Source organism: Megalopta genalis, chromosome 2, assembly GCF_051020955.1.
Source record: "Megalopta genalis isolate 19385.01 chromosome 2, iyMegGena1_principal, whole genome shotgun sequence".
NCBI lineage: Eukaryota > Metazoa > Arthropoda > Insecta > Hymenoptera > Halictidae > Megalopta > Megalopta genalis.
This window is the reverse complement of record NC_135014.1, coordinates 25,143,259-25,168,229: the sequence shown is the minus strand read 5'-3', so window position 1 is coordinate 25,168,229 and position 24,971 is coordinate 25,143,259. Positions and strand designations below refer to the sequence as shown.

General features: G+C 42.8%; 1 protein-coding gene across 2 annotated transcripts in view; it reads right to left on the bottom strand.

Moving 5' to 3' along the window:
• The window catches only part of Tmtc2 (Transmembrane O-mannosyltransferase targeting cadherins 2), a 553,554-nt gene that overhangs the window by 269,876 nt on the left and 258,707 nt on the right, over nucleotides 1–24,971 (bottom strand). For both annotated transcript variants that reach the window (XM_033470689.2, XM_076518848.1), the window contains exons 2-3: nucleotides 8,639–8,879; nucleotides 2,734–3,030 (exon numbers count right to left, since the gene is read on the bottom strand). In XM_033470689.2, the coding sequence (XP_033326580.1) occupies nucleotides 2,734–3,030; nucleotides 8,639–8,879 (538 nt within the window). The remainder of the gene's footprint in view (nucleotides 1–2,733; nucleotides 3,031–8,638; nucleotides 8,880–24,971) is intronic.

Here is a 24,971-nt window from a genome sequence, read left to right as displayed (position 1 = left end):
AGTTGATGCGATTCAATGCGATGCGGTTCGACGAACTTCGTCGACAAAAACTCTGAGGAGTAAGATCTAAAGGAACTTAGTATCGTGAGACGCAATTCGTAAAACTACGCGTAGAATATAACACGAGTCAGCCAAGAAAAATAAAGCGTTCGTTTGATATTCTATACGTTAATATTGATGCTGGGACTGCAGTCATTGGCAGAAAAACGACACTGACATTGTTTACGCTGCTGATTCGCCTCGTTGAATCGTTTATACAGTTTTTGCTGAGTATACCAATTTGTTTTGAAATTGTATAAATCAATACATTGCCGCAGTCACTACTGCCATTGGCAGAACACTCGCTGTTTTAAACTGGTTTATGTGCACTTGACTTTTCAGTGCTATAAAACCTTTGAAACCGGTAAATAATTTCACGGGTGTAACAATACGCTTTTATAATTTTTTATTGGGGAAATACTTGTCGGCTTTAAAGGGATTTTGAAAGAAGTATACGCGGAGTACCGTTCTGATTTTTATGTTTGCTATTTTTAGAAACACTAAACTTTACATTGACTTTCGCGGGGTAGACTTTTACCCCACGTGGGTAGAATAAACTGATTTTGAAAAGCTGAAAAAAAATCCAGCTTGCAATTCGACAGTAAGATTTCAATTTTAATCTTAATTTTAATTTCAATTTTAACCTCAATTTTAATCCCAATTTTAGCTTCAATTTCAATTTTGATTTTAATTTCAATTTCAATTTCAATTTCAATTTCAATTTCAATTTCAATTTCAATTTCAATTTCAATTTCAATTTCAATTTCAATTTCAATTTCAATTTCAATTTCAATTTCAATTTCAATTTCAATTTCAATTTCAATTTCAATTTCAATTTCAATTTCAATTTCAATTTCAATTTCAATTTCAATTTCAATTTCAATTTCAATTTCAATTTCAATTTCAATTTCAATTTCAATTTCAATTTCAATTTCAATTTCAATTTCAATTTCAATTTCAATTTCAATTTCAATTTCAATTTCAATTTCAATTTCAATTTCAATTTCAATTTCAATTTCAATTTCAATTTCAATTTCAATTTCAATTTCAATTTCAATTTCAATTTCAATTTCAATTTCAATTTCAATTTCAATTTCAATTTCAATTTCAATTTCAATTTCAATTTTAATCCCAATTTTAACTTCAATTTCAATTTCAATTTCAATTTCAATTTCAATTTTAATCCCAATTTTAACTTCAATTTCAATTTCAATTTCAATTTTTATTTTTATTTTAATCTTAATTTCGATTTTAATAAATATTTAAATGTTTTCGAATGGGTTGCCCGGTCCGGATTGCGATCGCGATTGCGGAATTTCTACGGGCCGCGAAAACGCGCGTGAACATGAAACCGCGGGTCGCGGCGGGAGGGCAGCAAGAAAAATTCACGGCCCCTAAAATTTGATAGGCCGCGGGACCGATCCATAAATTCCGCGCGGCAGTTAAAGCGTACGTTCGACGAGGTCGTAAGGCGGAGCGGAATCGAGTAGTAAAATGTAAATTCCGTGCGACCGCCGACCGAAGGCGCGGTTCGTAAATCCCGGAAGTGGGTTCCACGGCATCGCGGCTATTTTCGGGACCGCGAATTAAGGGGAGACCCTTATTAGCCCGCGGTGCAATCAACGTTTCGTTTTTGGGAGGCCTTTTGGGACTGCCATCCGAGAAGAAACTGGAGAATCGGATGTCCAGACGTATTTGGACACCCTCTAAAACCGTGTAACTTGTTTTTAAAACTGAATTAAATGCCTTGATCTTTTTTATAAATGTTAGAGGAACTAGTTCACTGTACAGTGACTAAAATATTTTTTTCTAATTTTGCTATTACTTGAAATGACAATAAAAGAACAAATAAATTTTTATCTGAGTTTATAATAAAAATTTATAAAACACGAGTTTTTTATATTTTCTGTAATTTCAAGTAATATTTTGTTTAAATTTTATTATTACTTGAAATGACAGAAACAACCCAGCCTCGCTGAGGTCAATAAAAATAACGACAGTGCTCCCTAGCGAATTGGGGTAGCTGCTTCCAATTTTCAATTTTGTCTATTAACAATAAACAAGAGCGCCGCAATAAAGAGTCAATAGCCTAAAAGATGAACAAATGGAACAATGTTTAAGGTCCCCAACAACCCCATTGAGATCGGTAAAAATAACGACAGTGTTCCCTAGCAAATTGGGCTAGCTGCTTCCAATTTTCAATTTTTCCTACTAACATCTATTAACAATAAACAAGAGCGTCGCAATAAAGAGTCAATAGCCTAAAAAATGAACAAATGGAACAATGTTTAAGGTCCCCAACAACCCCATTAAGATCGGTAAAAATAACGACAGTGTTCCCTAGCAAATTGGGGTAGCTGCTTCCAATTTTCAATTTTTCCTACTAACATCTATCAACAATAAACAAGAGTGCCGCAATAAAGACTCAATAGCCTAAGATATCGAACAATTTTCAAGGTCTCAAATAACCCCGTCGAGATCAGTAAAAATACCGACAGTGTTCCCAAGCAAATTGGAACAGTTTCTTTCGCTTCAATCGTGTCTAAAAAAAACAACTCCAACACGAGTGTGATAATAAAAAGCCAACGAATCAAGTAGTAGGCAAACAGAGGACTGTTCAAAGTCCCTAATGATCCGACCGAAATCAGAATAAACAGTGGCGGTGTTCCCCAGCAAATTGGGGTAGTTGCTTACCTTTCGGTTCGACTCGCCCCGGCATAGTTCCCAGAGGAGGCACAAGGCCAGGGCGCAAATCCCGGTCTCCTTGGCCAGGGTGGCCAACGTGGAGGATACGATGGCCAGCAGCAGAGGGAACGGCGACCTGGACTGGTCGCAGTGGGCGCAGTACGCCAGGAAGGCCGACAAGGTCAGCAGGCAGGCGAGGAGGTCAGCCCTGCCGACGACGCCGGCGACGGCCTCGCTGTGGATCGGGTGCACCGCGAAGAGGAACCCGGTGATCGCGTGCCCGAGGTTGTTTCTGCCCGGTAATACCTGCAACGTGAGAAATACGTCCGTGGAGAGGGACAATGGCCGAGGACCGTGTGGTTTTCGGTGATTGCGGCCGCGCGACGGAAAGTCGTCGCGTGACGCCGCGCCGCGCCGGCGAGCCCGCGCGATCGGGGACAATGAACCGAGCGGATTCTAGAGCGAACCGGAACCAGCCCGGCGATCTAATTCGGAGCACAATTTCCGCTCGTCATAAATGCACCGGCGATGGACAAAAATTTTAAGCGAAGGCAGCGCGCGCGCGCGCCTCGCGGCGAGCCCGCCGTAAAAGCCGGCAAAGGGCTCGCCGGGACCGCCCGATGGACGGAAAATTATGGAAAGGAGGATCCCGGGAAATGTCAGTTTTTTTTTTGGCATACCCGGCGTGGCCCCGGTACGCCAACGAAAAATTCATACAGAACGGGACAGTGGTTTCGCAGCTGGACGAAATGGTATTTCGAGTGGTAAATTGCAAATAGATACTTCGGTTTTGATCGTGCACGCGTTCTCGAAATTAGATTTCGTTTGCTCGAAGGAGCGCGCTTTTTAATAATGAAATGCTTTACTCGTTGCGACAAAATTTTAAGAGAATTTCATTCGGAGCGTTTCATTTGATAAATATTGAAAATATTTGAGCCTTCGGGATATTTTGTTGTTAAATGAAACATTTTGTTTTGCTGATGGAAAATAAATGGAAAATATAATTATTCTGGTAATCTGACACGAACGATGTACTTTTCGTTATAAAGGTACGTAAAAGCTGCATTTTGTTGCATGCGAATTGCAGTTTTCAAGAAGACAATGACTCTTGTCTGCAAATATTATGATTCTTTAGGTTGAAATGAAAAATATTTTAGTTCGTGTTTTAGATTATCGAAATCAGATATTTATTTCATGCCTTAGCTGTGAATTGAAACAAAATAAAGTAAATAAGATATCTTATTTACTGAAATTTGAAGTCATATTTGTAGTATCATTTTATTTGAATTGTAAAGAATCTAATATTCGAATGATAATAGTATTTAGAATAATAATAGTATTTCAAACATTTTCTTTACAAATATTACCCAGCTTTTGATGCTTTATAGGGCTGGATAGCCTAACCTTAGCTAGCTTTAGGAAGGGTCAAAAAATGTCCACGGAATTTTGAACTTATATTTTTGTTCTAACAATGTGCTCTCCCTTCAAAATCACAATTTAACCGCGAATTAGAACAGCGAGAAATCCATTGTTCAGTCAATTTGATTCGAAAAACAGAATTGGGCATTACTCGAATCGTTTCGAATTTATCTAAAATGATTATTCGAATTTTGTCGAAATATTCGAATTTAGTCGAATATTCGAATATTCATTCGAATAACAATTGTTCACTATTCGTAACAAATTGTTCTACGTATCCGAATATAATTCTTCGTTTCTTTTTTGCGAATAATTCTTCATTTCTTTTCCGAATAATTCTCCATTTCTCTTTCGCATGATTCTTCATTTCTTTCTCGAATGATTCTTCGTTTCTTTTTTTTCGGATAAACAATTCGACACGAATTCGCCTGCTCCCAATATCCAGCGCGCGTTTTTCATTTCGAAAGACAAAAATGGCGATTTTTCCGGCGTCCTCTAATAAAGAGTTTCCAGCTTGCCAATATTTTTGCAAAACAGTTCCCGAATAGAAGAGGGTATTGTGTTGGGAAAATGTCGATATTTTTGCATTTTATTAATACTTCGCTGTGCCGTTCCCGGGAATCCATAGGGCACTTTAGCCGCCATATTGAATAAAACGAGAGGCGGCCCCCGCCCTCGCGTTGTTATTTTTTTTTTTGTAATTACAGCGAAAGAAAGCGGCTCGCCGAGAAGATTCGTATTTCTCTGTATTAATAAACGTTGCGAACTTGAACACGCTCGCAACGCATGTATATTTATCTGCCGGCTGGAATATCGACGTTGCGGCAATTTAAAATTTCAATGGAGGTATTCTGCGTGTAGGACACTCGAAACTTCGGCCCGCGTATTGATCGTAGCTATGCTTGTTTAAATTAGCTGCCGCGATACCTCGGGATTTACTCGACCATCAAACTTTATGCGCACCCTCGATGCACTTGTCGGCGTACTTGAAGCCACAATTAAGACGAGACAATGCCCCATTCCATATGTTATGGCCCGTTGTTTATTGCACTCGATAAAATGGTGTCCAGACGTTTCCGGGGGGAAGCGAATGCGTGTCGAATCAACATGAAACGGTATTAAAACTCGCGTCGTACGAACAACTTCGGGAATCGGGAACAAAAATGATGGAAAATTAATGGTTCAATCCGAAGTGCGGTTCCATTTAATGGGAACTTCGGAAATTAATGTGATTCGGTAGTGTTGCATTAAATGTCGTGGTTTAATGCGAACTGGATTGAATTAAATCCGACGCGTTCAATGCGATCCGAATCGAATCAGTCATCATTTTGCTGCATAATTACAATACATCTTCACGTAAGAAACAAATTTTCTGTTTCGCCTAGGGTATATCTCCCTATCTCGAATTATTTCGACGAGTCGAAAATAGTGCATTGATGTCCTTTATATATTTTAAGTTACCCGCAGCTTTAAATTCCAACTGATTATGTTTGCTTAAGTGCACAAAATGCATTTGAACGAAGACAGCAATTTCAACTTCTCCCTGTACGATCGGACATTTCATACTGCACCGCCTAACACTATAAATCCAACTAAATTTTGATGAATCGTTAATAGCAAAAGTTTATAATAAATATTGTTATCCGATTCGGTAGCTTCTTAATTAAAATTCGTACACGTTTCGCCATGGAAAAATTAACCGAACAGTACATTGAGACGAAAGTACACACATAGAAGATCTCGACATTTTTGTTTTTAATATTTCTGCTCTTCCAAATTAGAGATAACCGTGTTTCACAATTATGTTAACAGCCGGAAAGGAATGATTCCTCGGGTCATTTGAAGTAACTTTTTCCTTAGCGAAAATGCAATCCGCGGCTTCGTTTACGAGTTATCAACGAAAAACGCGGACCAATGAGAGATCGCGTACAGCTAACGTCCCGCCGTCCCGACCACTACCGCTGAGTCATATGGTCAACGCGACGCGGCATTGGTCGCAAGGACGGAGCGCCGACCGCGCTCGTTCTCCGATTGGTCAGTGCTTTTCGTTAATATCTCGTAAACGAAGCCGCGGATCGCATTTTCGCTAAGGAAAAAGTTACTTCAAATGACCCGAGGAATCATTCCTTTCTGGGTGTTCACATAATTATGAAACACCTTGTATAATTAGGTCAAAACAAGTGCAAAAAATTCACGGTCTAGCGCGTCGGGTGTCAATGAGCCTCGATGGAATCAGTTTTCATCGCGAAAACGGAGGGTAATTTTTCGGATGTATCGCAGCTGCCGCGCGACAGCCTTCTGTAACGTTGCCAGATGCCGAAGAACGCGCACGAAATTCGTCGGCGATGCTTCTCATCCTCTGTGATCGTCGCGCGATTTCAAACGAGACAGCCGCGCTCCAAGCTACATTTATGGAACAATGGCCGCAGAGGCGTCGCCAGCGTTATTTCGGGGATTAAGCGCGAAACAGGCGAGAGCGCGAACGGAACCGAAGCTCTTGAAACGGAACAACGGATTTCCTCCGGTAATCCCGTTTCCATTACGATCACCGTGCCAGGTGGAAGGTGACACGAGTGACCGTCAGGTCGGAATAGGTGCGTCACGCCAGTTATTAACGTAATATTCCGGAATTAAATGGACCAGTAAAATTTTATTTCGAATGGCCGTCATAACGTCTGGCATTATCAAGCCCGCTCTTGACATACGCTCCACAGGTGTCACTGTTACCTCGTTTTCTATCACTGCGACGCGAAATCTGTCCGGTTCGGAGCTTTCGAAAAATCCGATTTTTTTTCCTGGCCGCTTTTTGAGTCGTCGGCAGGGTTCCATTGTTCGAACAATTTCTCTGAACTCGTCGACAGCATCGCGAACTTCTGATCGATAAAGAACCACGCGGCTGATAATAATTTGGATTGTGCAGTTTTTATATACGTTTTTATAGTTTTTGAATATGTTCATATTATTCCACGTATATTGTGCTCAATGTACATTGTTCCATGATGATTTATTGCGAAGATACGAGCAAAGAAAATAAAGGGTCGGAAATGTCTCAAAACACAAAGGCAGGAATTCTCAATTGTACACTTTTGTGTGTAAATTAAAAATTATTTCCGTTCGTCGTAAGAAACAGAAGTTAAATTATTAACGTATTTCTTTCTTTAATGGTTTTAATTATTCGAATTTATTTCTACATGAAATATCAAACATTGAGAACATTCGCTGTAAGAAGAAAATGATCGACTTAAAAATGCCTGTCTTATACAGATTGATTTTCTTAATATCCATCTGAATTATAAGCTTGCAAATTACGCGAAATAATTGTCCCAACGACGCATTCGTGGCGAGTCACGAAATTTTCATTTAAGTTAGAACGCAAACGTTTCGAGGTTAGGTCCAGAAATATCTCCGTTGCGAAACTGAAGTAGTAGAAAGCGCAACATATGCGGCCGTCTGTACGTTCGCGAATGGGTTACGTATTGTTATTAATAATTATGAACGTGCTGGGAGTAATTGTAAGCCAACAAGCAACCATATTTGCGGAGAGTTCGGAGCATGGGCGCATTAGCGTCGCCGAGGAACGTGCGTCAGCGATGTTTGAAAAGGTCGAAAACGCGAGAAGATACGGCGAAACGTAACAATAAACATCTATTAGCGAAATAAACGGATTGTGATAAGTTAACATTTTAACGTTTCTTTATGTCAACCGCGTCTTATTAAAAATGGCGTTTGCGAAATTCTTGTGAAATTGCACTTGCTGCTGTTTTCATTTTTTGTAGACTGTAGTCTTTCCAAGTGCAATTTGTTAATAGTTTCAATTTTGCACTACCTAGTAACAATGGCAAGATTGGATTTATTTAATCTTTGTACATTTCGATTAACTTGAGGATTTGATGCATTTATAACAAAAATGAATGGTTAAAATTACGAAAAAATGATAATAATATTTTCACACTATTTTCATCGAAATCATAGGAAGGCAATTGATTTTCACTTAATTTTTATAACATCAGAAACTACGAAAGAAAAGATCACAAACTATTTTTTGATTCATTTTTTAATTTTAATCTGACTCTGGCTGTTCAAGAAACAAGAATATCATCCAGTATAATAAATTTCAACTAGCAGTGTCAATTTCACTAATTAAATTCGTTCGATTCCGTGAGAATTTCCGGGGTTGATTTTTAACGAATTAATGGACGTCGAAACGAACGAACAATGGCGATTGAACAAACGCAACGAACTCTTTAATGATTCCATGTAACCAAAAAATATTTATCCCGTTCATTTCTCGAGATAAATGTTCGCTAACGATTCCAAATAATCGAACATCCCTATATATATATCAGAATACCGTAATCGAGAAGCCGACAAAAGCGATCATCTGTTCGCATTGCGATCGACCTTCCACTCGTGAATCGACTTCTTGTTCAAACCGATAAATTACGCGGGAGCCGGCCGAATAACAACGAGACGCATAAACAACGGTGTAATTTACCTTCCTGGCGACCCTGACCACGAGAACGGTGCAGGCCGCGTGCAACGCGACGTTCGCCAAATGGTAACCCCAGGGCTCCAGGCCACCAAACAGATGATTCAATCGGAACGTCGCCACGCAGAGTGGCCTGTAACTGCCGTGGGATCCTTTGTCTGTCAGGGGCGTGCCCCAGAAATCATTTTCCAGCAGTCGGTGCCATGGCGTGCTGGACAGCAGGTCTGGATTCGTCAGGATGGCCCTCCTGTTAGAAAAATCACAAATTGTTAGAACTTCGCGATCGATCATTTCACTGACGCGACGCAGACAATTTTTATTTCCCACATTTAACACTAGAATTACCAAACTGGTCAAAATCACCGGTTTCTAATTTTTTCTTTTACAATTACTGATATTGTGAAAATGTTTCTGCGAGAAATTTTTAGATGAACATTTTTATTCGAGTGTATATTGTAATAGAAATTGTGCAGAGTTTAAATAATAATATAAATGTATAAATATAATAATAAGAAATATATAAATTTAATATAAATATATATAAATATAATATAAATGTATGTAAATATAATAATATAAATATATATAAATAATATAATATAAATGATAGAAATTGTACAAAATTTAAATAAATGAAATCTTGGCATTGTTATAAAGCAATGTGCATAAGTCGTGTTTAGAATACGGTACTTCTAGCGTTAATTCATATACTTTGATTACCGAAAAATCATATTTCGCTTCAATTTAAAAGGAATGAATAACATTCGTATTTCGTATATAACAGTCACGTGAAAGAAATCTTGAAGATCAACTTATGCAATAAACTACTAGCATTTCTAAAGTCTATTAGTATAGTTCAACAAATATAATACCAAATTACCATACATCAAGTAACTCCTATAATTGCATAATTGCTACAATGACCCCCGAATTGTTGCACCCTCAAAAATAAAAACAAAAATACAAAAGAATTAAAAGAGGCTTAACGACGCACGTCTATTGAATCAGTGTAGCATACGATGAATGCGAACGCATCACGGATCAACGTACAGTTCTCGCGCGAGAAGAAGGCACCTCTGTGTTAACATTCCCCCTCTTATTACCTTCGCACTGCCGCAGCTAGTAAGAGGGGGAACGGTGACACAAAGGTGCCTCTTTCCAGCGCGAGAACAATACTAGTTCCCGCGCACAATTCCGTGCATTCTTATATATCCCGACTACCGGTTGAAGTTGCAGGCAACGAAGGCAAGGCGAGCTTCGATCGCAGCGTTCGGGAAGTTCGCCGCCGAACTTCGGTCGCAGCGCTTCGAAGTTTCCTTCGAACGCGTTGCTTGTCCGTCGGCCAATTAACCGGGCTGCCGCTCGGAAACGTGCAGAAGTACCGGCCGATCGGTTGAAAGGAAAATCCTCTTTATATCCCGGGAACGCGGATCGAGCGTCCATCGAAACCGGGCACGCGCCGCCGCGCCGGTTAAAGGACTCGATCGAGCATCGCGCGAGCAATCGCGCGAAAACAAAGTCCGCGGCCGCGGCGCGCCGTCGCGTCCGATGCGTAACGACTTGGGTAACGATTTAACGAGCGCTCGTTTCCGGGAGAGCCCTTCATCCCGGCCACAAAGCGACGTTAATAGGGCGTCCGTCCCTCGGCGTCCCGCGCGCCGCGTTCGAACCATTTTTACCCGACGGTCATTACCGGGAGTCGTAACTCGTAAATACGCTGACACCCGAAACTTTCGAATCCTTCTCTGCTGACGGACTCTTCCGCGATTAGCTCTTATCGCGACCCTTAGGGCGAAACTGCTGTTACGTTGTCGTTGCGCAGCGTGCTTCGCGACGTTTTTGACCCACTTCGGCAGCCGATCAAACTGGGACAAGTTTGCGAGAAAAAATCGTAGCGGCATCGTTCGGCCCTCAAATCAAAGGGGAAAGTCTGAACTTTGCGACGGTGTGAACGGCACGTCCGTAAAAAATTTTTCCGGGTGCACAGAGGGCGTTAAACCTTGCACTTTCCCGGCATGCGAAAAATCGCGAGCATGCCATCATATTTACAATATTACAGTCATCAGGCGCATGATAGAGGAATTAGAACAAGCTGTCATGAAATAGAGATTTCAAGCTTTAATTCGAAAAAGAGTTCATGATTTTGTGACAGAAATTGACGGAGTCGCAGGTGTTCGAGCATCGACGATTTCTCGGCGAATGATTATCGGTGCTTTAATTTTGCTGTTCAAATATAATAGAAATTTCGCGTAACCGGTGTAATGGAGGCTCCGTCGTAAATTCTGTAGGTTGCCGCAACCGGGACATGTAGCCTAGACGGCGGATGGAAGAAGGAGGACCGGGAACGCAGAACGTAGAAGCCGGCGGCGTGCCCGCGGCATTTTAATCGACGAGCCGATCGATATTCATGAGCATCGGGCGGAACGCGATGTTTCGGCTCGTCTCGAGACTCTGATACCGGAGGCGACGCACCTGAGCCATCGTCGAGGGAAATGGAACCGGGGCTCGATGAACACCCAGCCAATAATTTCGAATTCCGCAGGCCTCCAATAAGCCGCGCCCTACCTCCGCGCCGCGGCAGTCGCCCTCTCCCGAATCGCGTCGCATTTTCTACGTGAGCCCGTGCAATCGACAGCGGAAACAAGACCCCCAGGATTCTTCTTACAGGGAATTTAAATCGGGGCCACCTGTTTCGCTTATAACACTGACGGGGGGGATGGGGAGGGGGATGGAATCGGATCGATGGAATAACGTGTTCCTGAAGAGGAAGGATACTCGGGCCGGTCGCCTCCCATTTAAAATTCATTCGGCGACGCCGCGGCAGCCACGCTCGGAGAAACAGCCGATTGTATTTACAATGACAAATGCGAGCCGACGGCAGTTTAGTCGGCGCTCCTCGGGAATATCGAATTTACCTGGGACGGCAGAAGCCGCGTTTGTTCGTTATTAAGTGCGCGGCGGAACGGCGGAAAATCGATCGCTACTTCGCGTAAAACGATCCGAGGGGATACGTTTTGTTGGTTGGTGCTTAGAAATTACGGTAATTGCTGCCGGATAAGATGCGATGACTTCACTGTTTTATTTCTGATTTTTTGCCACGACTCGGAGGCCATTCGGGGGCCACGTGACACGATTCGAAGGCAATTCGGGGGCCACGTGACACGATTCGAAGGCAATTCGGGGCCCATGTGACACGATTTAAAAGTAATTCGGGGGCCACGTAACGCGATTCGAAGAGAATTCGGAGGTCACGTGACACGATTTCCGTGATTTTCCTTGCCAGACTCGCAGGGAAATTTATTTATAACAGCAAACCGAAATTTGGCATTTCCTGGAGAAATGACTGTATTGGACAAATTGGAGTCCTGGCGATGAATTTTCGGTTTTTTAACATCCGCTGTTTCACATTTTCGTGTCAAGTAAGTGTATTCAATTAATCGTTGAATCCTTACAATTTTAATAATCGTAAATTTGAAGGATCGTGAATTAAAAATCGCAAATCTATTGCTAACCGATATGACGATTTTTATAAAAATAATTGGTACAGGTCCATGATTAACAAAACAAAAATATTGTCTGGATTAACTGCAAGTGGTTCACAACAGACATTTACTTTGATTTTTAATCATTTGAACTTGTCGCGCATAACGATACAATACCGTTAAATTCTTTAAATCTTTTCACTGCTTTAAATTCGACTTACTCATTTTTGTCACAATCGCATAAAATCCGCGCGGTCTAATCACGATTCACTCTGTTCTGCAAGATCTGCCGTCCGTCGGCACATACATTTTTCATGCTGTACTAAATTCCCCAGCGAACGCGACCACATTGGAACAAACCACAACGAAATAAAACGAAGTAAAATTCATTTACATGTCGCGATGTAACGAAGATGATTGATATGCGCATACGGCCTGTACAAAATCATTTACAAGAAACATCGTATCGCTAGACCGCGGAATTCATGAATATTTGACAAAAGTAATCGTAACTGGATCGTGAACACGAAACCGAAAGACATTAGAAGAATTTATAAATATTTTTATATCGCGTAAAACGCGTTCTAAACATTTTCGTCGAACTTAGACACTCTCGCGATAAACTGAAACAATGAAATTACGCTTACAATTAAATCATATAAAATTAACATCATAAATATAACATAAAGAATTATAATTAAATATTAATAACATAATATAATATTATATTATAATAATATTATATTATTATATATTATAATATATTATAATATTATAATATTATATTATTATATATTATAATATATTATAATATTATAATATATTATAATATTATATTATTATATATTATATTATAATATATTATAATATTATATTATTATATATTATATTATAATATATTATAGAATATTATATTATTAATTATAATATAATATTTAATAATTAACATAAAGAATTATTATTAAATATTATAAAGAATTGAATTATACGCTTCCCACGGCGATCCAAAATAATCGTCGTATAATCCGGCAGAAAAACCGAAGTTGTCCGCGGCATCGATTTTATCAGCTTCTCGTAAATACAACCGCGATTTCATAAACCAGTCCCGGCTGCCGCGATCCTCGATACAACCAGCCGGCTCGATTATGCGGGCGCACAATTTCTAAAAATCGTCCGCGCGGACTCGCCGGGATCGAGGCGCGCGGTTTAAATATTCACGTATACGGCGTCCGGCGGGCCAAAAAATATCGTTAAGGCACAGTTGGCCAAGCGGGGGTAGTTTCCCTCAGCCGCAGATTACCGCGTGGTAATCGATTTCCACGAACAGAAAATGGCAGAGGCCGCGTGCAAATGAATTACGACGACGCTTCTTCGGCGCGGCCCGCTGATTTTTCACTTGGTCTTATTAAGTCGCGGCTCCGCTCCGCTCCGGTCCGCTCCGGTCCGCTTCGCGTCGAAGCGACGCGGTTCGCAAAGCATGGATAATAAAAACTTGTAAAATCGTGGCCGCCGACGGAGGCGGCCGGGAGGGAGAGGGGGACGGGGGCTAACAATTAATCTCCATTCATGCCGATTGCAGCATTCTGAGTTTTTCGCCCGCACTTCGCAGTCGCCGGCGCAACGCCATCGCCTGCCTGCCTCGTTCGCGCGAGTTATTCCCTTGGAATAGGTCCACGGGAAGGACAAGCCCGTATCTAGGCTTTTTATCGAACGTTTCTGCAATTTAATTCGCCGGCCGTGATTCGCGCGCGCGCGCGCGCGCGCGGCGTGACTGAATTATTTGCCGCGTCGCTTAATCCGACCGGGATAATTAGTTCGGCTTCGACGGCGGAACGGCGGATTTTCGAGAACGAATTTTCTACTGTTACACCGCGCGACCGAATCATTTGATCGCGGAAATACGCGCGCACGCGCCACGGATATTGCGGATTATCTATCGGATTTATTTTATGCGAATAGATAAAACGATTGTAATTTGCTGGGAACTTTGTTGGTCCCGCGGAAACGTTTTTCATGTTTTCCGCCCGGGGAAATTGCGCGGAAACGTTGCTCGGATTTCGTGCGACTTTTTGAATTTTCGAGGAACACGTTTCGTTCGACCGCGGCAGGGGGGAAGGGGCTGCCTTTCGAAAATATGTATTCGAAAGTTCGAGCAAGGAGATCTGTTTGGCGGCTGATATTTTATTCGTGAACTTGAAATCCGTATTTCTGCTTCGTCGCGTTGCAATGTTAACGAATCATTGCCGTTGATAAATTATTCTTAAATCATTGCGCTTTAACAAACAGCAGAACGCAACGCTCGTTTATGTGATTTGTGACTTTCGCGAGGCGATGCGTTTTTAATGAAATAACGCCCGATTGCGATGTTTGCATCGAACAATCGAACGATTCCGTAAACAGCTGGCGTTCGACGAGAATTTTATATCGTGAAGTCGATCGAACGATCTTTTTAGAATTCGGCCTGCACGCGAAACCGCGATCATACTTCCTAATTTCTTTATTCTAAAAATTGGCAGATTTTGGCTAAAACATTTACAAAAATATCCACGAAAGAGTCCCATAGCGGACGGTGTCCTCAGGGTCCAAAAATAAGCAGAACTTCGATTTTGTTCGCTCGAAAAATTCGCTTTAAAAATATTCTAGAACGTTTAGAAACGTTCTCGAAAGCGTTCTGTTGTAAGAGAAATATCTTTGAACATGTTTTTATGAATATTTTTCGGCGGATATTAAGCGAAAATGTCGTACGACGAGGAATCCACGAATTTCACGGAAAGAAGATCTTGAATTATCGGAACGGGGGAGACACAATGGGCGAAAGACGGCCCCGCGGAATTAATTAGAAGCAGGATATTCGGTTCGGAACAATCCAGCTCCGCGGCACTCGAGTTCCCTTGATTTCCCTTGATTTCCCGGCAGCCAGGAGCACGACACTCGACATATTTATACGAGCGAAGCAGATGGCACGTAAACTTTTCCGGCGAGCAGTTTATTCCCATTCCAGCGTCGCTCTCTCCCCCGCGAGCGCGTCGGAAACGCGTGCGAAAATTTATGAAAGAAATATGTATAACAACCCGTCGTCGACGCGTTACACCTCTCTCTCTCTCTTTCTTTCACTTTTTCTATCTTTCTCGCTCTGTTTCTCTCTCGCGCGCGCTCTATTTTTCTCTCTCTTGCTCTATTTTTCTCTCTCTCGCTCAATTTCACTCTTTCGCTCTATTTTCTTCTCTCTCGCTCTATTTTTCTATCTCTTGCTCTATTTTCTTCTCCCTCGCTCTATTTTTCTATCTCTTGCTCTATTTTTCTATCTCTTGCTCTATTTTTCTCTCTCTAGCTCTATTGTTCTCTCTCTCGCTCTATTTTTCTCTCTCTCGCTCTATTTTCTCTTTCTTTCTCGCTCCATTTCTCTCGCTTGCTCTCTCTCTCTCTCGCACGCTTTATTTCTCTCTCTCGCTCCCTTTTTCTCTCTTTTGCTCTATTTTTCACTCTCTAGCTCTATTGTTCTCTCTCGCGCTCTATTGTTCTCTCTCTCGCTCTATTTTCTCTTTCTCTCTCGCTCCATTTCTCTCGCTCTATTTCCCTCTCTTTCTCGCTCCATTTCTCTTGCTCTATTTCCCTCTCTCTCTCGCTCAATTTCTCTCTCCCTCTCTCTCCCTCGCTCTATTTTTCTCTCTCGCGTTTCCTCTCTCTCGCTTCCTCTTTCTCGCTTCCTCTCGCTCTCGCGTCTTCTCCCGTGCGCTTCCTCTTTCTCGCGCTTCCTCTCTCTCGCGCTTCTTCTCTCTCGTGCTTCCTCTCTCTCGCGCTTCTTCTCTCTCGCGCTTGCACTCTCTCGCGCTTCCTCTTTCGCGCTTTCTGTCTCTCGCGCTTCCACTCTCTCGCGCTTTCTTTCTCTCGCGCTTTCTGTCTCTCGCGCTTCCACTCCTCGCGCTTTTTTTCTCTCGCGCTTCCTCCTCTCTCGCGCTTCCTCTCTCTCTCCCTCTCTCTCTCTCACGCTTCCTCTTTCTCTCTCTGATTCCGCACGGCAAACGCGGCCTACCTTTGAGCGCCGGACCTCGTTAATATTTATCGATTACTAACGTTAAACATTCACGACGCCGTCTGCCCGAAAATATGAATGTTTCATGGAAATCTACTCGCAGCGCAGCGCAAATAAATGCCAGGCGAGAGCGCGAGCACGCGCGGCCGCGCGCGCGCAGGGACAGCGCGAATAAAATTTCGCCGCCGTTTGCCAAGTAATTTCGCTGTTATTACAGCGACGCGGGCAACCGGAATTTTCGCCGCGATACCGTCGAACGGCGCGCACTGGTCCGGATCGAAGAATTCCCGGGACGGTTTGTTGGGAACTCAACTTTTTCCGATCGACCCGCGCCCCGATTGCTTCTCGGGCCTTTGCGGGCCACGCGAATGCTCAAATTGAAGGACATTTAAGCGAGCGAACGGCGTCTTTCTTACCTCTCTTCGAGATTATTCCTTCGAAGAAACTGTACAAGATTCCGTTCGAATACAAAAATTATGCGATTAACCCCTTCAGATTCGTATAATTTTAATATAATTTTTTCCCATGTCAAGTCTGTGTTTCTCGAATCAAATTTGACTGTAGCATGTCGTTACAATTTTTCGGGACAATACTCGATCTTTTGCAGGTCAGGGTTAGGTCCAAGGTCAAATTTGTCTACGGCAAGTCATCCAATCTCGTTCGAATAATATTCAATCTTTCGCAGGTGAAATTTGCGTTTTAAAACATTAATACACGGCTAACTGGTTATGTAAACGTAGACACAGGGTAAGTATAAATTGTCTTCTCTCTTCTGAAAAATTATTACAATCGAGAAGCTACTAATCGTTACAACTACGAAGAAAATGGTACGACAGGTGGTTAAACAATTATTCGAGAGTAATTTCGAACAGACAGAAGAATGTACGCTGAACACGAAACACGATCGTTTTATTCGAACAAAGTATTCGCCTTAAAAAAGAATTCGTTCGGACAACAAATCGTCGATTATTCTTCGATAAACATTTCTTCGAAACGATTCGAGTAACATCGAACACCTCCCCACACAAAGTACGCGCGACCTACACAGACACCAAGGAGTCCGCGCGCGACCCGAAAAGGTCAAGAACGCGGCTTAACACGTTGAATGCCACGCCGGTTTTACAGAAATTGTCCGTGGCGCCACGAGGAATTTTCTTTTATGTGATACATATAATGTTGAAATATTATCTGCAATAGACAAGTTACAGTGTATAACCATGTTTGACATGTTAATTGCGACAGGAGTCGCTGTTTGAATTGACGATGCTGATAATACAAAATTTTAGATATTGACATTTGTTTGAAATTATATATATTTCCATGAATTTGGGCGCGCCGGTCACCGGTGGCCCCCATGGCGTCACCGCCAAGTTAAGTGCCGGTCACCGGTGGCCCCCATGGCGTCACCGCCAAATTAAGTGCCGGTCGCCGGTGACCCCCATGGCGTCACCGCCAAGTTAAGTGCCGGTCACCGGTGGCCCCCATGGCGTCACCGCCAAATTAAGTGCCGGTCACCGGTGGCCCCCATGGCGTCACCGCCAAATTAAGTGCCGGTCGCCGGTGACCCCGGTGGCATTCAACGTGTTAATAACGCGCGGTAAAATGTCGTCGCTCGATCGACGTTCCTAAACACGCCGAACGAGTTGCACAGTGTAATCGACGGAAGACAAAGAGCTGGAAAAGTGGCGGCGGGTATCAGAATCGGAAAGGTGGACCCGGCAGGAGGCTGTTTCGCGCTGATTCGCCACACAGACTGGCTGCAATCGATAGGACAGTCATCCCTGGCTGTGTTCCCTGCACGCCGCCCACTTATCCGAGAGAGTCCTCTCTCCCATTCTCTCTCACTCTCTTTTTCTCTCTCTCTCTTTCTCTCTCGTTGGTTCGTTCTGGTCCACACTCTTTCGCGCGATGCATGCGAGCAACGGCCACGGAGATTAATCATCGGTCGATTTTAATATCGCCGCGCGGTATCTATATCAGGAGGCGCGGCGCGGCGGGTGCGAGGCGGGTGCGAGGCGGGTGCGAGGCGGGGCGGCTGTCCGTGAGGCAGCGGTGTAATTTATTAATTCATTTCTACGCCGTGGAACCGGCCAATAATTCTAATTCGAGCGGCCGCTAAGCGCTTTCCGATTCGGCCCCCGCAGCCCAAAGAACCCGCCGGAAAATTGAATCGACGTCCGTTGGCCTTACGTAAGTCGGCCGGGAGCTTAAAGGGGTTGGACCGGTATTAGCTGCCTGGCCTCCGGCAAGCCGGCAAGCCACCTTGCTGCAGGGCTGAACTCTCCGCGTGCAGTCACGTCTCGGGGCTGTTCCGTTAGATCGGGGACCAAGTTTCATTAATGTCACGTGTACTGTCAGAAATAGTCCTCGGGGAATACCGCGAACTGGTGTACACAGTCAGACGGGATGAACGAGAGAGACGGAGAGACAGACAGAGAGAGAGAGAGAGAGAGAGAGAGAGAGAGAGAGAGAGAATGTGTGAGTGAGGGGCAGAGGGAGACCGAGGGAGGAACGTCCCCGTTTCGCGACAGTTCTGACAGATGCTTAATATCACCGATGCCACCGACTAATACCGTGGATTACGCAACGTTTGGGACGCGACGCCGCCGATTCGCGGATCCTAGCGTGTCCTGCTGTTGTTGCTCGATCCTTTATTTTTCCGGTCCGAAGTTTTATTTCCTTTATTTAACCCTCTGAACTCGAGCGACGGTTCTAACAGCGAAAATTGTTGCTCCGCGTTTCAAAATGATTCTGACATCGTCGAATTTGTTTCTGTACGGAAAAAAGATCACCGCTGTTGCTTAATCGTTCATTTTTTGTTCATTTTTTGGGTCCGGAATCTTATTTCATCTATTTAACCCTCGAGTGGCGACTCCAACTCGCCAGCAAAAATTATTACACCGCGTTTCAATATGATTCTAACATCGTCGAATTTGTTTCTGTTCGGGAAAAGATCATCGCTGTTGCTTGATCGTTTATTTTTCCTTCATTTCTTGGGTCCGAAATCTTATTTCATCTGTTTAACCCTCTAACCTCGAGCGGCAGCTCTAACTCGCTGTTAAAAAATTCGTCATGTCGCATTGCGAAATAATTTTAATTATTAATTATTTGATATAATAATTATTTGTATTTAATATTATTATTTAATGTAATAATTAATTATTTGATTATTTTAGTTATTTGTATTTAGAGAAAACTGTTAAAAGCGTAACTGTTGCATGAGTCATAACATTCATTTTCATAGGTATAAAATAGTATAGTTTGGGAATACTATTTTGGATTTCGTGTTGAAATGGCTGCGATTGCAATGCCATGCACAAGTTACTATACAATAATGTATAATGATCTAATGTAACCGTATAAGTCACTCCTCATGTCGCAGTAAATCATCAACAAATTTGCTCATGATTCCACGAGGGTGTGTAAATGAGGATTATAATGGTAAATGAGAATTGTAAAAATTATAAAAATAAAATGGAGTAATACTCTAAATCAATAAAAAAAAAGAAAAGAAATTCCTCGCATCTAAAATCATAAATATATGAAAAAACCACTCTAACCCTAGCAAGATAGCGGTAGCTGCGTGAATTTGTGACCCAGAGATTATTTAAACCGTTCACCTAATTGCAGTCGCATGAAAAGCAACATAAGTACTGATAACTCTGCAAGAAATGTCTCCAAAAAATGTATCCTAAAAAATCGCTGAATAAAACTCAGAATCGTTGCAAACATCGTGAATAGTACAGTTATGTACTAACTGCGAAAATGGTGGGCGGTCCGATGGTTAATACGGAACACAAGAAAGCACGATTCTCCATCCCTCCTTGAAATTCTAATTGAACTGCGAATCTCCGCAATGATATTCTGTTTCAATTATAATCCGTAGTGAAACAGGTTTCCGGTTGCAACGGTTTCGCTGAATTGAACAGGATGCAACAATACACCGCGGAGTCCTCTAATATTTTTATTCGGCCGCGTTTCTCTCTCGCCCCTTCCATCCCCTCCTATCGCGGGTGTTCGCCGGTAGCGCGCACAGAATCCGCAGTCAAATTATAACATCGCTCCAAGCCATTCCCCGCAGAGACCAATTTCTCCGGGAGAACAACAGGGACCGGCGCGCGGGCTCTCCAGTCAGCGGAGAGACAGAAATTCATTCGAATCCACTTTCTAATCGCATGAAAATTTCACGGTAATCGCGATCCGCCGCGCGCCGCGCTTGGCAAACAACAATCTCCCGTGCTCCCACGGCTAATCATCCCCTTTTCAACGGCGCGACGAGGAGATGCGCCGCGCGAATCCCGTTTCCGCGACTCGTTTACGATACGCGCGCGGCTCGGCGGCTTCGGATGTAAAAGATCGGGCCCGACGGCCCTGCCATTAATATTCATGCGTAATTTCGCGACAGATGACAATTTAATTTCGCGAAACGGCATATTTAATCTCGATTCGTGCGGAATTATTTATCGGCGTTGCGTGTGGTCGATGGCGAATGGGAGCTGGAGAGAAATCGTGAGAGAGAGAGAGAGAGAGAGAGAGGGAAAAAGAGAGAGGGAGAGCAATCGCGGCACATTCTTCTCGGTATCGAACATTATCAAAATTGATGTCAGTCGAATCACAAGCACCAAGATTACAAGGTAAAAAGTAAACAGGGTGCAAAATTAAAGAAGCAAAATTCTGCCCCTCCACGAAAAAACGCTGCTTTTTTCTGCAAATATTCATAGTCAAAATCTATTCTGTTCCTCGAATTCTTTACGCGTTTTTACATCAATTAGCACCGTTCATACACGCTTGCATCTTTCTTCCGACAATGCGTCAATATTTTATTTAGCATACAGACAGCTACTCTAATCCCTATAATCAGTATACTATGAATTTCGTCCATTTATGCCCTGAAATTACTAGACAAAATATAAAATCCCGAAGACGTAACAAGAATTTAACTCCATCGTCGCACAATCTTCAAGTTAACAGAATTATCACAAGAAACAATTTATTATTATAATATCTCATTCATATACCTTGCAAACGACGGAGAAAATTTATATTTCACGCAAAGATCATCAGTTCAATAAAATTAGCACGTAACATCGCGTTTCGAAAGCACAGCGACGTTGTTACGTCGACATTAGTCGAACCATCCCTTGTCGCGGGGTGCGCGAAACGATATTTTCCACGGGTGTTCCGCAGCCGCGTAGATTCGATAACGGGCCGGAGGCGGTCCGACCGGCCCGGCATTTTTGCCCGGCCGCGAGACGTCCTTCCGCTCGATTCCGCTCCGCGCGGCTCCGGAATTGCGGGAGCGTTTCGCGAAATTCGAATGCCGCCGGGATATCGCGGCGGCTTGTGAAACCGAGTCGCGACCGGCTCGTAAATTCGCTCGTTACGATCGGTTCGTTCCTCGTCGGGTCGGGTCGGGCCGGGCCGCGCCGGGTCGGGCCGGGACGGGGAAGAACGTGACTCGTCGTGACGGCGCGCGGAATAAATAGAAATCCGCGAGGCGACGAAACGGAGCGGTGTCGGCGCGGAGGGGGTTCGAGCGTTGCGGAGGAGTTGCCGCGAGATCTCGGGGGATGATGCGACACCTGGCAATTTGCACGACATCCCCTCGCGTCACTGGCTCTCTTCCTCTGCATTCTCTCTCTCTTTCTCTCTTTTTGGGCTTTCTCTCTCTCTCTCTCTCTCTTGGTTCTCCTTCGGCTTTTTATCTCTCTCGCTTCTTCTTCGACTTCTTCTCTCTTCCGCTGGCTCGGCTTTCTCTCTCTCTTTTTCGACTTTCTCTCTATCTCTCTCTTCCTCGGCTTCCTCTCTCTCTCTCTTTCTCTCTCTTTTTGGGCTTTTTTTCTCTGTCTCGCTCTCTTCTTGGGCTTTCTCTCTCTCTCTTGGTTCTTCTTCGGCTTCCTATCTCTTTCGCTTCTTTTTCGACTTTCTCTCTCTTCTTGGGCTTTTCTCTCTCTCTCTCTCTTCTTGGGCTTTCTCTTTCTCTCTTGTTCCTTCTTCGGCTTTCTCTCTCTCTTTTCTTCGGCTTTCTTTCCCTCTTTTTCTCGTTTTTCTCTTCCTCTCTCTCTCTTTCTTTCTTCTTCGGCTTCCTCTTTCTCTCCCTCCCTCCCTCTTTCTCTCTCTCTTTTCCTCAGCTCTCTCTCTCTTTTCTTCGACTTTTTCTCTCTTTCTTTTCCTCAGCTCTCTTCATCTTCTCCGACTTTTTCTCTCTTTCTCTTACTCGACTTTCCCTCTCTCTTTTTTCTTCGACTTCCACTCTCTCTCTCTCCCTCTCTCTCTCTTTCTTGAGCCTCCATCCGTGCCATCAGACCGGATCCCATTGCTCGGGAACGTAACGACCGGGGGACGCCGGAGAAAACCAGTTAGAAGGGTGCGCGTGGCAGGGGAGCCAGAAAGGAAGAACAATAAAACCATGGCCGGGGTGGGGTGGAAGCGGCGCGGAGGAGCACGGGAGGCTCGACGACGCTACATTATGTCGGGCATTTCCCAGAAGATGGTCTCGGGAGCGAGAACCGCGAAGATGTCGGCGAGGGAGGACCAAATAAATACCTGACTAAATCGCCCGGAAAACTCATTCCACGCTACGAGCTCCTTCGGAAGCCGGCCCGCCGCCGCCCCTGCCACGGAAGCGGACTCGTTCGAGCGGCACACCGCCCGCGCCATTGATGCCACCCTCGGCTGGCCGCCCCGCGCCTCTTCTATCCGGCCCGTGCAATTTCGAAAGTGAAGCTTAAGTCACGCCCGCTAGGTGTGACGCCGCGCCGCCGGGTAAAAGTGGCCGTCGTAAGTTAAGTCGTAAAGACGACCCGGTCGCCGGCCACCCTCGCCGGCCACCCTCGCCGACGCCGCGACGCTCGGCACGAGCCCGCTCGTACGGGGATGCACGGGAGAAGAGCCACCTTATTCGGGAATATATTTTATTCGCGAGAGTCTCGGCCCGCCGAGACGAATCGCCTCTGCTTCCATCGGCAGATTTTCGAGGCGCGAGGCTGCTCGATAAGTGGGAAAGTTTTCGGGCTCTGGGTGGCTCGGGGTGAGACCGGGGTTGATACTGGAATTGTGGGGCGGCTTTTTTTTATTGCGTATTAGGAGCTGGTGTCGCTAGACGGTGATCTCTTGGACCATTGAGAACTTTTATGCCGATTTGATGCCACGTGTGGTTTTCCGGATGTTTTCTTCGGCGGTCGGCTATTTTGAACGTCGTTCAAATGATTGGAATGTTGCAGCGTTGCTAGTGGAATTTTGTTTAGTTGTGGGTATGATAATTGGAATTAGAAAGTTGAAATCAGTAAATCGTTAATTAATTTTAGTGACGAAATTGTTCTCTTTTATTTATATGTGTATATTGTTTTGTTATATATTTATTTTATTCGATCATTTTTATCGTAAATATATAAAATGTCAAGTTATTAATTATTTGTCTATAATACGAACGAAAACAAAGCGACTTATAATATAATATATATAATATTACATATTACACATACATTTTGATTATTTTATTTTATATATATTATATTAAAAGTCACTTCGTTTTTGTTAGTCTTAACGCAATTAATTAATAACTTCATCGATCATTTAATATATCCATGACAAAAATGATCGAATAAAATAAAAATAATAAATAGACGTGAAATAAAAAATGGATCGAATTCAAAATACAAAAGGCTAGAAAGGTATGAAGCATTTAATCCAAAATCAGGCGTTCAAGAAAATTATTCGGTAGATTCGGTCGTACATGAATTTCAAACTGTTTATTTAACATCTCCGATTTACTGTCATGACCCTTTGATGCGATTCCTATATTCTGCGATTTTTGCGGGTTTTTTGGATAAACGTCGGACAAACAGCCGCCTAGTAACAATATTTATTACAACCGTGTGTATAAGGTTCGCGTATCGCAATTCGAAAGCTGAAATTTCGCGGGGTAGTAAATCCTGTTTACGCTCGCCTGCGACAACATAACGGCATGTTGACTTATAAATAATGAATCGAATAAATCTAGCTCGGAATGAAAAGTGGGTAATCGGACTGAAAGGTGATTCCAGAAAAATGATGCGCAGGATGGACCACGTAAATATCTCCTGTGCTGGCGTATATACGCGGAACGAAAGTTTCACGTGTCGGAAACTGTTTTGTTTCGCTCGAAAATATTCGCATCATTTTATACGATTACGGAATATTAGAAGAATAATTCGCTGTGTTTTAATGATATTGTTTTCGGTCGAACGATTCCATTTCTGCGATCTCGTTTGCTGCTGAAATTCGTTCACCTACGTGTTAAACAATTTCTTGTAATATATTATACTTCCTTTGCAAAAATCAAATTTCGAGTTAAATCGGTGAATTCGCATATCTTTAGCTAAGAATAATTAATGATCGGCATAAATGTATGGTATCTTTCAAATTATCTTCATCTGTGCATACGAATATCTTGTACAGTATCTAAATCAATTTTTGTAATTCAAGTTTTCTAAACCAATTTTTTAAAATCTATTTTTCTAAATCAATTTTTCCAAATCAATTTTTTGTATCAATTTTTCTAAATTAATTTTCCTAAATCTATCTTTCTAAATCTACTTTTCCAAAACTATTTTTCTAAATCAATTTTTTAAAATCAATTTTTCTGAATCAATTTTTCTGAATCAATTTTTCTAAATTAATTTTTCTAAATCTATTTTTCCAAATCAATTTTTCTGAATTTATTTTTCTAAATCAATTTTTCTAGATCTATTTTTCTATATCTATTTTTTTAATTCAATTTTTCTGAATCAATTTTTCTAAATCAATTTTCCTAAACCAATTTTTCTAAATCTATCATTAATTA